Here is a 16,886-nt window from a genome sequence, read left to right on the forward strand (position 1 = left end):
CTGGCACTAGGACAATTGTGGTTGTCACCAGCTGCCATGTGTGGTCCTGGCACTGGGGGGCAGTATTGGTTGTCACCAGCTGCCATGTTTGGCCCTGGCACTAGGACAATTGTGGTTGTCACCAGCTGCCATGTGTGGCCCTGGCACTGGGGGCAGTATTGGTTGTCACCAGCTGCCATGTTTGGCCCTGGGGGGCAGTATTGGTTGTCACTAGCTGCTGTGTGTGGTCCTGGCACTGGGGGGCAGTATTGGTTGTCACCAGCTGCCATGTGTGGTCCGGGCACTGGGGGGCAGTATTGGTTGTCAGCAGCAGCCATGTGTGGCCCTGGCACTGGGGGGCAGTATTGGTTGTCACTAGCTGCTGTGTGTGGTCCTGGCACTGGGGGGCAGTATTGGTTGTCAGCAGCAGCCATGTGTGGCCCTGGCACTGGGGGCAGTATTGGTTGTCACCAGCTGCCATGTGTGGTCCTGGCACTGGGGGGCGATATTGGTTGTCCCCAGCTCTCCTCCACCACCAGCAGCCGCCATAGAGCTGGGAACAGTCAGACACGCCCAGCAGTGACGTCACCGCAGTCGGCTTTCTCGGTCGCGGACTAGTGACGTCACTGACGTGCGCGCGTCCCTGAAGAAACATGGCAGCTGCAGCACTGTTCCGAGGACACCTAAGCCGGGCGCTGCGATCGTGGAGCCGAACCGGAGCTTTCACATCAGGGCGGAGCCTGAGCGGTGAGTCTGACGTCACCACCAACCAGCCTGATGTCATACGTAGCTTTTAAGGATTTTTATTTGGAGCAGAGCTGCCATCCGCACGTGGTGCCGGCGATCACTGTGCCCTCTAATGTCCTCTCCAGGGTGGCCAGACAGCAGGGTAAGGCTTCACCTGCAGCGTCCAGCGCCGAGAGCGTCACATGACCGGAGCGGCATCCTCTTGAATCACACAACTTTCTTGTTCACGTCACCTTGACAATATATATATATCATCTATATCCCACCGTACACACATGTGCTGGTGGTGTTCATGTCTTCTCTGTGGGGAGAGGAATTAGCTGGACACTGCTGCCCTGAGACTCAAAGGATCGGGCATATTGAAATCCAATATGCCCAATCCTTTTTTTTTTTTCCCCTCTTGTATCCTCCGGAGTCAGAAGGCCCCTGTTCACATTAGATGGACAGCTGTTTAATCCGTAAGGCCTCCTTAAAGGGATTATTTTCATTTTCATAAATATATACTGTTGAATATCGCTGATAAATACAAGCAATTTTGCAATTTGCTGCTTATTAAAATTTTCCGCCGTTCTTGATTTGATAAACCTTTGTTTACAGCTCGTTGCCTCGGAGACCAACCATCACTGTTAGCAGGGGTTACAAGCTCTTGGTTTGAAGCTATGGATTGCTGAAGCACCCCTTTACCTCCTAATCCCAGCCAGCTTCATTGCAGTGCTTACAAGTTAGACAGTAGGGGTGGTCGGTCTCCAAGGCAACAAGCTGTAAACAAAAGAAAAGTGTTAATATCTCAAGAACGGCTGCAAATTTTAACAAGCCGTAAATTACAAAAGTGTTTGTATTCACAAGCTCTATGTAAGGGAGAGAAAGAAACTCTCGGCAACAAAAGGGTTATAGTGCAATGTCACCGAGGACACAGGTCCTGTATAGTAGGAGACAGTCTGTGTGGACCTGCAAATATTGCATCACCCGCTGACCCCAGTCAGGAGAAGATCAAGAGCGTTATAACCTAGCGAGGGGCTTGTGGCCTCGGGATCATTTTCATTCTTATACACTTACCTTAAAGGGATCATCTCATTTTAAATGGGTAAAATTGCAAAGTGCTTGTAAAAACAAAGCAACTTTACATCTTAGAAATCCTCTCCGTTCTCAGGAACAGAGGGATCTTTAATTTTTATAGTTTGCAACCCGTTGCCTAGGTTACCGGCCACCGCTGCAGTCTGTTAGCAGAGGCGCTGTGACTAAAAGGGCTTTTATGGTGAGGTTACAAGTGGTGTTCAGAAGTTTCTTCATCCCCCGTGTGCTCTGCTGTCAGCACAGATCAGCAGCGCAAGTATGGTCCGAACTGTCAGTCATCCGCAATCAACAACGCACTGCCCCGGAAAACAGGAGGTCGGGAGGCGGAGGAGCGGCCGTTTCTGAAGACAGTAGATGTACAAGCCTTTTAAAGTGTCTGCATCCTAGACCTCCCCTTTATAGGAATTGAAGAAATAGCGCCTCTCTTGTCGCTGGGACGTATGTGGTATTGCAGCTGTTTTCTGAAATGCTACCTGATCTTTTCTAATTTTGGTAAACCCCTTTATTTGTAAGCTCTCTGGTGTTTATCCCGGCCACCCCCCATCCAGTCCAAATCACCGCCACCGGGAATCACCATATTGCAGGGTATTAAAGGGGTTTTCCGGCTCCACTTACTTTTGCATTGGGAAGGGAGCGGACCTGACTGCAGGAATTGTTCACCATTCTGATGAATAGGACTGGTGCACGCAGGCAACACACAAGACAAGCGGTGACGTGACTTCGGCAGCACCGCCCACCTGCCGCTGCGAAGCTGAATTACCCCGTTAAAAAGAGAATCTTCTTCAATCCAGAAACAATCTGTTTATATACCCTCCTCAAAATATGATTGTGGCTTTCAGGGCACACTGAGGGTTGTAGTTCTGCTACAGCTAAAGAGCCGCAAGTCCCTATTCGCCATCATCTGGAGCAGAGTAATATTTACCTATGTCGTACCGATAAGGTTAGTGCAATGCAGGAGAAATCTGGAAAGCCCACATAGCAGACTTATGGCAAAATTTGTGTTATGGTGGTCCCTGTACACATAGTTACGACTGGAAGGCTGTGGAAAACAGAAGTCGGCTGGGGTTTAGATGTCAGACGTCTGTTTGCTAAGGGATGTTTTTTTCAGGTTGCGTCTCCAGGTACCAGCAGTCTCCCTGGCATTCAGTGCCCACCTCCAGGAAGAGCCTGCCCACACTGAGCAGTATAACCTACCGGGGATATACCACGCAAACCGCGGAGAGCAAGGAGGAAGAGCCCGCGCTGCACACAATCATCTCCGACACTGAGAGCGTACAGGGTGAGCGCTCATCTGACATTATGTATAGTTCCATGCATGTGGCTGGGCACCAGTCGGTTTCCTGTGGCTCTAAAGGTACAATTGCCGGCATGTCCTGACAGCACACTAGGTGTTGGAGCATGGAGATGCATCTGTTATCTAAGGAATCTGCTTCCTATTGCTAAACTACAATGCCCAGAAGGCCCTGATGGCACGGTGAGCATGCAAAGTCATTTGTAGGCCTGTGATCCCCAATCTGTGGCTCTTATATGCCATCATCCTTGGGGATCCGAGCTCTAGTCGTACCGAGAATGAAGGGGCTGCAGCACCGATCTGACACTTCACTGCGTCCCCTTGTGCAGCAGGTGGAGGCCGGGATGTTGTTGAAGGGACCACAGTGCTAAACCAGCCCTTCATTCTCAGGATAGGTGGTGGTCCCAGATGTCGGACCCCCACTAATTTGCTAATGTTATCACTTTATAAAGTGGAAATGCAAGGGTGAGATTCAACATAACCCTTCTAACTGGTTACTTGCCTTCCTTGAGGGATTCTAGATGCAAGTTTTATAAATGTTTCCACGATTTTCCAATAATCCAGAACATCCGATAATCCAGGAACCTGTAATATTGTGTTAAAGTAAGATCACAACGGCTTCACAGATCGTCTGTAAATGTCTCACAGGTGTCGCCTCTAAGCACGAATTTCAGGCCGAGACGAAGAAGCTCCTGGACATTGTCGCTCGCTCGTTATACTCAGAAAAAGAGGTGAGAGCGGAGTTTATTTCCTTTTATTTGTTTTATTCTCTATTGATCTGCAAATAGATGGGAAAGACACGTCTGTAAATGAGAGAGATGGTGCCGTCTCGGCAATGAGGAAATGTGGCTTCAGATGAGCCCAGTCTGTCCGACGCTGTTGATATCTGTCTGATGCCGTCTGTCACCAGGTTTTCATCCGGGAACTGATCTCAAATGGTAGCGATGCCCTGGAAAAGCTGCGTCACCAGCTCTTGTCTCAGGGGACCGGCCTGCTGGAGATGGAGATCCACCTGCATACGGACAGCGAGAAGGGCACCCTCACCATCCAGGTAAGAGGAGTCTGGTACTGTGGACATAAATCCCCCCTGGGGCCCCCATTGATAAGCGCTGGATCCACGATCAAGATGTTACCGCCGCTCCCCCCCAGCACCGTCCTCTTCTGTGCTGGTGATGGAAGCATTTAGCACCAGTGCAGATACGGGCAGCAAAACCTGCATCTGCACCGGCCAGGAGAATGGAGGGTGACCAGGCGCGTCCCAACGGTCTCTGTCTAACTGTGCCATCATTCCCATAGGACACCGGAGTGGGGATGACACAGGAGGAGCTCATCTCTAATCTGGGCACCATCGCACGTTCTGGATCCAAGGTAATCCTGCAGACCGGGCTGTTTTCAGGCTCTTCGTACCCAATGGGACTTATGTCTGTGATATGTTTTGCTCTTTTTTCCCGCAGGCCTTTCTAGAAGCTCTGCAGAACCAGACTGACAGCTCCGGGAAGATCATAGGTCAGTTTGGCGTTGGCTTCTACTCCGCATTTATGGTGGCTGACAAAGTGGTCGTCTACTCTCAGGCTTCGGAGCCCGGCAGCCCTGGATATTGCTGGACGTCTGACGGGTCAGTACAGAATTGAGAACGCTGAGACCATCCTTTATATGCAACTGCATATACTATACTATAGCACCGGCCCCTACTATAGCACCGGCTCCTACTATAGCACTGGCCTATATTATAGCACTGTACAGGCATACGGCTCATTATTCACTAAATTGACATCTTTCCTCCATAGATCTGGAGTCTTTGAGTTGGCAGAGGCCGGTGGTGTGAGGCCAGGGACGAAAGTTATCATTCATCTTAAAGATGACTGTAAGGAGTTCGCCAGTGAGGACAGAGTAAGAGGTGAGTCCCCACCATTCACCCCCTGGTAGCACCCCGGCTGTTGTATCGGTCATTTATATATGAATTATCCTAAAATTAATAGACTTTGAGATGGTTAAATTTACTTTGGAGACCTACTGCGGTCTGTGCTGTTTGGTTGCTATTAGCATGTATGACTTGTCCATGTTTTAACCCCTTTCTGACATAGGATATGCCAATACATCCTATGGTCGGGCTCGGGAGCTGAGCCTGCTCAATGTATAAGGCAGCCGGCACCTGCTTCCAACAGCAGTGATCGGAGCTAGCTCTGATCTCTTCTGCTTAACCACTTAAATGCTGATGGGAGGATTTAAGTAGCGTTTGCTGACATATATTTACATCAGTCAGGGTGCGGGTGTAAGAAGCTAGCGCCGATTGCTGCCATTTAGCCGCTTAGATTCTGCTGTCAATCATTGACAGCGGCATTTCAATGGCCCATTTGCAGAAGTATCGACTCCCATCGGCCTCCCTGCAACACTAAAGCCAGATGTCCATGGCTTCCCATGGCTGATGCGGGCCTATGTGGAAGCCATGTTGGTCCTCCTATGAAGTGTATAGTATAAGCAATCAAATACTGCTGATACAAGTTCGAAAAAGGAAAAAAATGGTTAAAGAAAATAAATGGTTTAAAACGCCCAATTAATAAAATTAATAAACATGAAATAAAATAACCCTATTCAGTTTTGTCTTGTTCGATCTATAGAATTATTTTAAATCTGTTACACACCAAAAAAAAGAATAAAACATCTAAATTCCCTAATTCTTCTGCACAAAAGCACAAAAATTATTTTTTTTGATATTTCAGAGGTGGTGACAAAATACAGCAACTTTGTCAGCTTCCCCCTGTACCTTAATGGCAAGAGGATCAACACTCTGCAGGTAGGAGGCAAACCCTCCCTCCCCCCGTCTTCGGGATTCCTCTCCCCTCCTCTGACTTTTATAGGGTCTCTCTTCAGGCTCTCTGGATGATGGACCCCAAAGAGATCGGAGAATGGCAGCACGAGGAGTTCTACCGATTTATCGCCCAGGCTTATGATAAACCGCGCTACATGCTTCACTACAAGGCAGACGCCCCTCTGAATATTAGGAGCATCTTCTACGTGCCGGAGATGGTAAGCGCCATCTATAAAGAGCGGACTCCAATCTGCCCGGATGTAATGATTATTTGTTGTGCATAGAGGGGAGTAGTGAGCGCCGGCCGCTGCTCGCTGTAATGGACGCAGTGTGATCTTTTTTGCAGAAACCTTCTATGTTTGACGTAAGCCGAGAGCTGGGGTCCAGCGTGGCCCTGTACAGCCGCAAGGTCCTCATCCAGACCAAGGCCACGGACATCCTGCCCAAGTGGCTGCGCTTCCTGCGAGGTGAGAACTTCATGTACGATCTCCCCATCGGCAGTACAGCTATGCTTGCCCTGGTTGACATTGCAGCCCTAGACCATCCAACTTTCACGGCCCATGTACAGACCGGCCGCAGGTCTAACATATATGAGGCTGTTGAATTTGGCTCAGGAGACCAGCGGCATGTCCTACACAAAAACCATCACAGGCCTTAAGTTGTCCACATTTGGGAACAATTCTTTTTTTTTTTTTTTCCTTTTTACTTAAAAGCTTGAAATCATTTTTGCAATTGGGTTTCATTAAAAATGTTACACCATTTCCCTTCTAAATCCTCTGGGATTCACTTGCTTCATAATGAGTTAATGGAGAATCCATCAGTGAGCTCGTTTTGACATCTGACGGGGAGTTTGTAACTCTTCTAGCTGTGCTTTTTCGGAGCTCCTCTCTGCTGATTTATGACCACATCAAAGTTGAATGTGCGGGAAAGAAAAAAACCTGTAAAAGCAAAACAGTTGAACGTTTTTAATGTAACCCAATAGCAAAAATGATTTTTTTTAAGTCAAAATACATTCATTTAAGTTAAGAAAAATTGTACCCAAAGATGGACAAAGCCAACGTTGCTACACCAGCACAGGGATCGGCAACCTCCGGCTCTTCGGATATTATTAAACTACAACTCCCATCATTCCCTGACTCTGACAGTTATGTTTTTCTGCTCTCTGCAGGGGTTGTTGACAGTGAGGATATTCCCTTGAATCTCAGCAGAGAATTGCTGCAGGAAAGTTCCCTCATAAGGTGAGAAAAGGAGTATCCGGCCAGAAGCGTGTCATTCATCCACCCATCAGCGCCCTTGTCACATGATCGCGGGGCACCGATGGGTTGTAATGACAGCTGGGGGTCTGCAGAAGACCCCTGTGCCTGACATTGTGAATCCTCTGTGAACGCCGGCTCGTGGCTGGTATTAGACTATGTTCACACTTTGCGTTTTTGCTGGTTTTGTTCCTGCTTTTTTAATGCAAATTAAAGCTGTATTTTACAGCACCAGCGAAAGTTATGAGAGTTGAGAAATCTCATGCACACACTTGAATTTTTTTCCTGACTGAATTGGACACTGCAGCATGTCATTTCTGTGAAACCTATTTATTTTTGTGATTTTTCCAAAGTTGAAACCATAATATCTTGGTATAATCACATGAGCATGAATGTTAGTATTAGTACAGTTTAATTAAAATCAGTAATATGTGTAAAAGTAAACAATGTCCGACCAACTCAATGTCCTACCAATGTCTGAAAGTAAACAATACCCAACCTACTTAATGCCCTACCAATGTGTTAAGTAAACAATGCCCGACCAATTTAATACAATACCAATGTGTGAAAGTAAACAATGCCTGACCAACTCTATGTCCTACCAATGTCTGAAAGTAAACAATACCCAACCTACTTAATGCCCTACCAATGTGTTAAGTAAACAATGCCCGACCAATTTAATACAATACCAATGTGTGAAAGTAAACAATGCCTGACCAACTCTATGTCCTACCAAAGTGTTAAGTAAATAATGCCCGACCTACTCAACTCAATGCCCTACCAATGTGTCAATCCTGACCTACTCGATGTCCTTATCAATGTATGAAAGAAAACGATGCCCGACCTATTCAATGTCCTACCAATGTATTAAGTAAACAGTGCTTGACCTACTTGATGCCCTACCAGTGTATGAAAGTAAACAATGCCCAACCTACTCAGTGTCCTACCAATGTGTTAAGTAAACAATTCCTAACTGACTCAATGCCCTACCAATGTGTCAATCCTGACCTACTCGATGCCCTTATCAATGTATGAAAGTAAACAATGCCCGACCTATTCAATGTATTACCAATGTATTAAGTAAACAGTGCTCGACCTACTTGATACCCTACCAATGTGTCACATAAACAATGCCTTACCAATTCAACTGCCCCTTGCTGCTTTTACATAAAAAAATGTTTTATGGTTTCACATACATCTTGTATTGCTGGCCTAATATCTTGTATTGTTCGCTTCACACTTGTAATTTAGAAGCAAAGCTGCACTTTGGTATCCTGAAAAACAGCAAAAAAAAAGGCTGCAAACCTGAGTTTTGTCTGCAGCTTTTTTACTGCCAAGAGATCAGGTTTTGGCTGCAGAAAAAAAGCAACGTGTGAACATGGTCTAAGGATCCTAGTAGTTACTTGTAAGATTGTGCTCTGTATATGGAATCACCTAAGAAGCTCACCGAGCACAAGAAGGAAATCCTCATTGTGTCTTTAGTCCTTTCCTGGAGATAACCTAGAGGAGTGTTTCCCAACTTGTGGCTCTCCTGTTGTTTCAAAACTAGTCGGTGGCTCTCATGGCATGATGGGAGTTGTAGTTCTGCAGCTGCTGGAGATCCACAGGAGGGGGAACACTGTCCTAGAGGACGTTTCCAAAGGCTTTCAGTATCTGAGCTCCTGCGACTCAGATGTGATGTCTGCGCTCGTACAGGACCTGGGATTGATAAATGAAGTATTTTTTTGATTCCCTTTTTAATCAGGAAACTACGCGATGTGCTGCAGAGACGACTCGTCAGATTTTTCCTCGACCAAAGCAAGAAGGATCCAGAGAAATACAAAAAATTCTTTGAGGACTACGGGCTTTTCATTCGAGAAGGGATTGTGACCACCCAGGAGCAGGATGTGAGGGTGTGTAGCGCACAGGGTGTGTAGCGCACATTGTGCGCACTGAGAACTGCTGACATCCGGGTTGATCTTGCAGTGATGTGAGCTGGACAGGGGATAATAAACCTGCTCCATATTGGATTTTTAACCGTTTCTTTTATTTCACATCCATCATTACTTTTGCAGGAGGACATTGGAAAACTTCTGCGTTTTGAGTCTTCCTCCCTGCCGGCAGGAGAACAGACCAGCCTCGCCGACTACGCCACTCGGATGCCAGCGGGATCCCGCAACATCTACTACTTGTGCGCACCCAACCGCCACCTTGCAGAGCACAGCCCTTACTATGAGGCCATGAAACAGAAGCAGACCGAGGTGCTCAGGTTCTCCCCCATTTTGTATACTCTTCTGCGCCCCCTTTTCTTGCCCTGACTTCCCCGTGGTCTTTGTCTCTCCAGGTCCTCTTCTGCTACGAGCAGTTTGATGAGCTCACCCTGCTGCACCTACGGGAGTTTGAGAAGAAGAAGCTCATCTCGGTGGAGACTGACATCGTGGTTGATCATTACAAAGAGGAGAAGTTTGAGGACGGCCGTGCAGGTAGCTGCCATTCCATTGTGGGCTGGTTGAGGTGAGGAGATGACTTTGGCCACTTACACCGAGTCTTGCTTCTCCTTCAGCTTCTGATAAACTGAGCGAGAAGGAGTCTGAGGATCTAATGGCCTGGATGAGGAACGGTTTGGGGACTCGAGTGTCCAATATCAAGGTATGTGCACACCCTAAGTATACAGAGTGATCTTTATACCCTATACTGGATTAGTAGTGTTTGTCTTCATGTAGGTGACACCACGTCTGGACACTCACCCGGCCATGATTACTGTGTTGGAGATGGGGGCGGCCCGACATTTCCTGCGCACACAGCAGCTTGCCAAAACAAATGAAGAACGAGCTCAGCTCCTGCAGCCCACTCTGGAGATCAACACTGGGTGGGTTTCTACATTCATAAGGCCTAACAGACAGTAGCTGGACCTGCCCTGGAGCTCTACTGGCGAGGTCTTGCAGGTTTTGCTGTTGTTGGTAGTGCTGGCTTGGCGACAGGTCAACTCTCCTACACCACTTGTCCGACGCTTGGCATTGTGCTTGGTGATGTTCAGCTTCTCAGCCATGAAGCTCCCGGCGGGGGAGGAGGTCTGGACTCTGCAGTTATGGGGTCAGCAGAGCGTTGGTGACTTTTCTGCCCTCTGCTCCTCAGCACTCGGCCCCCCGCTCTGTAAAGTTACGGGGTCTTCACTTTGTGGCTGAGTTGCTGCGGTTTTTTCCACTTCTCAATAATATCACTCACAGGTGATTGGCAGATTTAGGAGGAAGAAATGTCATGAACGGACTTGTTACCCCGGTGGCTCCTATTACAGGACCGCGCTGGTATCAGTGAGCTCTGCACCACCGGCCGTTCTGTCACATGTTAGTAAAGGCTGACGGCATGGCGGGGAGCCGGAGGTTATACCCTGGGGGGGGCGGACTTTCTACTTTGGGGGGCGAGGGGCCGGATGTTATACACCAGGTATAACACCGACGTGTAAATTATGGATTTTAAATCCATTTATTAAGATGCTCTGTCACTGTGCCCCCTAGTGGCAGAACATTTTCTTTTAAATCGACTCATTCTGTAAGCCAGAAATACTTTTTATTCTGCAGTAACGAGCTACGAATTACTAAATCAGTGTATGAGGAGTATCAGCCGCTTGTATAACACAGCTCCGTCTAGATTTAAAGGGACACAGCTGAAACAATCCACGCCCATAACTACTTTTTGTGACCGCCCCCCCTTGATCTGACATTATTCTAGGCATCCTCTTATTAAGAAGCTCGGACAGCTGAAGGACACGGACCAAGACCTGGCCAAATTGCTTCTCGATCAGGTGAGACACAAGCTGGAGCCGCAGTGGAGCGCTGGACGCGGCACAGACAGTGATTCTTTGCACCTTTACTCACTGTGAATTTTTTAAACCTAAGCACAGATATATTTTGTATGGCATTAGTAAACTGCATAAGTAATGGCGCCCTAAAATATCTGTATTGTTCTACCCAGATCTATGAGAATGCCATGATCGCTGCCGGGCTGAACGACGACCCCCGGCCCATGGTAGGGCGTCTCAATGAGTTGTTAACGAAAGCCCTGGAGAAGCATTGAACACCTCCACCATCATCATCCTCCTGTAAGATCTGCTCCCGGGAACGATGGACCCCACATCCTGGAGGACAGGAAACGTTTTGGGTTTCTGCACAAGGAGTATCTGACACAGCCGCCATGTTTCCTATGGAAAGAGAGACCGAAAAGATATAATGTGGATGTATTTATTGGACAGTCCCCGCACGTCGGCCCCAGGGTTCCCCAGTGTACGGCCGTGCAGTAACGCTCGCTCATTGTTGTAAATGTTACACTTATAACCAAGAGATATTAAAGATGTCACTAATTTGTATAAAGTCACCTCGTTTTTTATTTCTCTAATATTTATACTTGTCGCTACCTAGACAGCACCCGAGAGTAGTTCAGGATTCCTGTTTTTTTTTTAGCACACAAAGAAAAACGTCAGCAACATGGAGGATATTACACAGTGGTAGTGATCAGGGTATATGTGAATCCAGCTCTGAAATGAGTTAAAAGACTTACTAGAGAGCTCACGGCGATCTTTCTGTGCCTCCCTCTGCCTGTTTCCTCTCCCTTCTCCGTTCTATAGAGTATAAAGGGCTGTGTCACATAAGCCTGCAGTAAAGACAGATTTGAGTTCAAGGGGGAGAGGAAGAAGTGGCTCATAAGTGGGGAAGGAAACCGATTTCTCTGATAAGACATATTACAAAGTTTCTTATCTTTGCCTGTACTGTTAGTTTATGCAAAGTTTGTTTAATGTACAGTTCCTTTTTAAGAGGCTGCAAATGGAAGAAGATGTCCCTTCTAATGCTTATCACCACACCACGCAGGATGATTGAGGAATGCCAATGGCAATGTTATAGCTGCTGGGGGGCTACTGAAGACCCCCGTGTCTGCCATGTTTATACACCTATGAAGCTGCTTAGCCTGTCTCCATAAGCGATCGGTGCTTTCACAATACACTGTAATATCGCTGTATAGCAATGTATTGTACAAGCAACTTCAGGCCCAAGTCCCCCAGGGGGGGACTAAATAAAATGGAAAAAAAAAATATATGTATTAAAAAAAAAAAAAGAAATAAATATATATATACAGTACAGACCAAAAGTTTGGACACACCTCATTTAAAGATTTTTCTGTATTTTCTTGACTATGAAAATTGTACATTCACACTGAAGGCATCAAAACTATGAATTAACACATGTGGAATTATATACTTAACAAAAAAGTGTGAAACAACTGAAAATATGTCTTATATTCTAGGTTCTTCAAAGTAGCCACCTTTTGCTTTGATGGCTGCTTTGCACACTCTTGGCATTCTCTTGATGAGCTTCAAGAGGTAGTCACCAGAAATGGTCTTCCAACAATCTTGAAGGAGTTCCCAGAGATGCTTAGCACTTGTTGGCCCTTTTGCCTTCACTCTGCGGTCCAGCTCACCCCAAACCATCTCGATTGGGTTCAGGTCTGGTGACTGTGGAGGCCAGGTCATCTGGCGTAGCCCCCCCATCACACTCCTCCTTGGTCAAATAGCCCTTACACAGCCTGGAGGTGTGTTTGGGGTCATTGTCCTGTTGAAAAATAAATGATGGTCCAACTAAACGCAAACCGGATGGAATAGCATGCCGCTGCAAGATGCTGTGGTAGCTATGCTGGTTCAGTATGCCTTCAATTTTGAAAAAATACTCAACAGTGTCACCAGCAAAGCACCCCCACACCATCACACCTCCTCCTCCATGCTTCATGGTGGGAACCAGGTATGTAGAGTCCATCCGTTCAACTTTTCTGCATCGCACAAAGACACGGTGGTTGGAACCAAAGATCTCAAATTTGGACTCATCAGTCCAAAGCACAGATTTCCACTGGTCCAATGTCCATTCCTTGTGTTCTTTAGCCCAAACAAGTCTCTTCTGCTTGTTGCCTGTCCTTAGCAGTGGTTTCCTAGCAGCTATTTTATCATGAAGGCCTGCTGCACAAAGTCTCCTCTTAACAGTTGTTGAAGAGATGTGTCTGCTGCTAGAACTCTGTGTGGCATTGACCTGGTCTCTAATCTGAGCTGCTGTTAACCTGCGATTTCTGAGGCTGGTGACTCGGATAAACTTATCCTCAGAAGCAGAGGTGACTCTTGGTCTTCCTTTCCTGGGGCGGTCCTCATGTGAGCCAGTTTCTTTGTAGCGCTTCATGGTTTTTGCAACTGCACTTGGGGACACTTTTAAAGTTTTCCCAATTTTTCGAACTGACTGACCTTCATTTCTTAAAGTAATGATGGCCACTCGTTTTTCTTTACTTAGCTGCTTTTTTCTTGCCATAATACAAATTCTAACAGTCTATTCAGTAGGACTATCAGCTGTGTATCCACCAGACTTCTGCACAACACAACTGATGGTCCCAACCCCATTTATAAGGCAAGAAATCCCACTTATTAAACCTGACAGGGCACGCCTGTGAAGGGAAAACCATTTCCGGTGACTACCTCTTGAAGCTCATCAAGAGAATGCCAAGAGTGTGCAAAGCAGTCATCAAAGCAAAAGGTGGCTACTTTGAAGAACCTAGAATATAAGACATATTTTCAGTTGTTTCACACTTTTTTGTTAAGTATATAATTCCACATGTGTTAATTCATAGTTTTGATGCCTTCAGTGTGAATGTACATTTTTCATAGTCATGAAAATACAGAAAAAACTTTAAATGAGAAGATGTGTCCAAACTTTTGGTCTGTACTGTGTATATATATATATATATATATATATATATATATATATATATATAATATAATATCCATATCACTCTCCTTTTGCCAGGACATAAAAAAATGGTAACATTTTGGTATCGCCATGTGTGTAACTGTCCAAAATAATGAAATATCAGATTACTTCTCCCATACGGTGACTGCCAAAATGGAAATGGCAGAATCGCTGTTATTTTTATCACTTCACCTCCCCCAAAAAAATGGAATAAAAAGAGATCAAAAGTTGTATGGACCTCGAGGTTGTAACAATAAAAATTCCGGCACGTCCCACAATGAAACAAGTCCTGATAAAACAACCGACCGGAAAATAAAACATTAGAAAAGCTCATGGAAGGAGAGAAGGAAAAATCTACAGCTTGAAGAGGCCTCAGTCACAGGCCCACAGAGATCTGGGGTTGAAAGGTCTACATACCCTTTAATGACCAATGTTAAGGGGTCCTTTTATTTTTTATAAAGGTATAGAATATGTTTTATGTATAGGTAACGTCTGTTTATATGGTTTATGTACAGGTACAAGGAAAAGCAAATTCCGGCACACACGTGTTGGTGGTTAATTCGTTTATTCCACAACTTCAAAAAAAAAAAAAAGCATTTCAGCCTGTCCAAGGCTTTTTTCAATTGAATAAACAAATTGACCACCAACACGTGAGTGCCGGGATTAACTTTTCCTATAACACTACTCTCCACGTGTGCCACCCCAGCTACAGGCTGTCTTTATGGTTTACTAGATGGTGGCCCAATTCGAACGCATCGGGTATTCTAGAATAGGTATGCGGCCGACGGGGCGCAATTAGCAGAGCGGCGTATAAATTTGGCGCCCAAATCGCTAATTGGTCGCGTTAGGCAACTGCGACCAATCAGCAAAGCGGTGTTTAAATTTGGCGGCAATATCGGTGATTGGACGCGGGCGGCGGCTGCGACCAATCTGCGAACCGTGTTAGTGAGGAATGGAGAGCGTGTTTAAATTTGGAACCAAAATCGCTGATTAGTCGCGACCAATCAGCAAAGAGGTCTTTAAATTTGGCGACAATACTGCTGATTGGTCGCGGCCGGAGACCGCGACCAATCAGCAGAGCGATGCAGAGCGGGGTTTAAATTTGGCGGCACAATTCCTGATTGGTCGCCGGCCGCGACCAATCAGCAGAGCGGTGTTTAAATTTGGCGCCAAAATCGCTGACTAGTCGCGGCTGACGGCCGCGACCAATCAGCAGAGCGTTGTTTAAAGTTTGCGCCAATACTGCTGATTGATCTCGGCCAGCAACCGCGATCAATCAGCAGAGCGTTGTTTAAATTTGGCGCCAATCTCGCTGATTGGTCGCGGACGCCAGACGCGTCCAATCAGCAGAGCGTTGTTTAAATTTGGCGCCAAGCTCGCTGATTGGTCGCGGCTGGCGTCCGCGACCAATTAGCACAGCAGTGTTTAAATGTGGCGGCAAGATCGATGATTGGTCGCGGCCGCTATTTATATGTGGCGCCCAAATCGGTGATTGGCTGCGACCAATCACCGATCTTGGCTCCACATTTAAACACTGCTGTGCTGATTGGTCGCCGACGCTGGGCGCGACCAATCACCGATTTTGGCGCCACATTTAAATAGCGTCCGCGACCAATCAGTACAGCAGTGTTTAAATGTGGAGCCAAGATCGGTGATTGGTCGCGGCCGATATTTAAATTTGGCGGCCAAATCGGTGATTGGTCACGGGCTGCGTCCGCGACCAATCAGCAGAGCGGTGTTTAACTTTAGCGCCAAGATCACTGATTGGTCGCGTGCGGAGAGCGCGACCAATCAGCGAATCGTATTGGTGAGGAGCGGGGAGCGGAATCGTATTAGTGAGGACCGGGGAGCGCCGCTGCCTGTGCGGCTACTTCCGCTGCGAGAACCCGGGACATGAGCGACTGCTCGCAGCAGAAGTATCCCGACCCGCAGCGCCGCTCCCCGGTCTTCCCTTCACACCCTAGCCGCTGATCTCCCCACAGTATCTGCATGGTGTTACAAAGGTCCGGACATTTGTGTTAAAAATCGTTGATTGGTCGCTGGCGCTGCCCGCGACCAATCACCGATTTGGGCGCCAAATTTAAATATCAGCCGCGACCAATCACCGATCTTGGCTCCACATTTAAACACCGCTGTGCTGATTGGTCGCCGACGCTGGGCGCGACCAATCACCGATTTTGGCGCCACATTTAAATAGCGTCCGCGACCAATCAGTACAGCGGTGTTTAAATGTGGAGCCAAGATCGGTGATTGGTCGCGGCCGATATTTAAATTTGGCGCCCAAATCGGTGATTAGTCGCGGGCAGCGCCAGCGACCTATCAGTGATTTTTAACACAAATGTCCGGACCTTTGTAACACCATGCTGATACTGTGGGGACATCAGCGGCTGGGGTGTGAAGGGAGGACCGGGGAGCAGCGCTGCGGGTCGGGATAGTTCTGCTGCGAGCGCCCGCTCATGTCCCTGGTTCTCGCAGCGGAAGTATCTGCACAGGCAGCGCCGCTCCCCGGTCCTCCCTTCACACCCTAGCCGCTGATGTCCCCACAGTATCCGCATGGTGTTACAAAGGTCCGGACATGTGTTTAAAATCGCTGATTGGTCGCTGGCGCTGCCCGCGACCAATCACCGATTTGGGCGCCAAATTTAAATATCGGACGCGACCAATCACCGATCTTGGCTCCAGATTTAAACACCGCTGTGCTGATTGGTCGCGGCCGATATTTAAATTTGGCGCCCAAAACGGTGATTGGTCGTGGGCAGCGCCAGCGACCAATCAGCGATTTTTAACACAAATGTCCGGATCTTTGTAACACCATGCGGATACTGTGGGGACATCAGCGGCTAGGGTGTGAAGGGAGGGCCGGGGAGCGGCGCTGCGGGTCGGGATACTTCTGCTGCGAGCAGTCGCTCATCTCCAGGCTTCTCTCAGTGGAAGTATCCGCACAGGCAGCGGCGCTCCCCGGTCCTCACTAACACGATTCC

The 16,886-nt window shown here is 47.3% G+C and overlaps 1 protein-coding gene across 1 annotated transcript; it reads left to right on the top strand.

Moving 5' to 3' along the window:
• Positions 1-576: 576 nt before the first annotated feature.
• TRAP1 (TNF receptor associated protein 1) lies at positions 577-11,499 on the top strand. The gene is made up of 18 exons (XM_073648260.1): positions 577-726; positions 2,909-3,079; positions 3,740-3,822; positions 4,002-4,142; positions 4,388-4,459; positions 4,546-4,706; positions 4,879-4,988; positions 5,812-5,885; positions 5,963-6,118; positions 6,247-6,367; positions 7,069-7,138; positions 8,898-9,045; positions 9,208-9,393; positions 9,477-9,615; positions 9,696-9,781; positions 9,856-10,001; positions 10,862-10,934; positions 11,105-11,499. Exons 1-18 carry the CDS (start codon positions 633-635, stop codon positions 11,204-11,206), a joined length of 2,133 nt encoding a protein of 710 aa, XP_073504361.1. The 5' UTR covers positions 577-632; the 3' UTR covers positions 11,207-11,499.
• Positions 11,500-16,886: the final 5,387 nt, after the last annotated feature.

The sequence above is a fragment of the Phyllobates terribilis genome, unplaced genomic scaffold (genome assembly GCF_046119375.1).
Source record: "Phyllobates terribilis strain yellow unplaced genomic scaffold, ASM4611937v1 Scaffold_9__5_contigs__length_417890890, whole genome shotgun sequence".
Classification (NCBI taxonomy): domain Eukaryota; kingdom Metazoa; phylum Chordata; class Amphibia; order Anura; family Dendrobatidae; genus Phyllobates; species Phyllobates terribilis.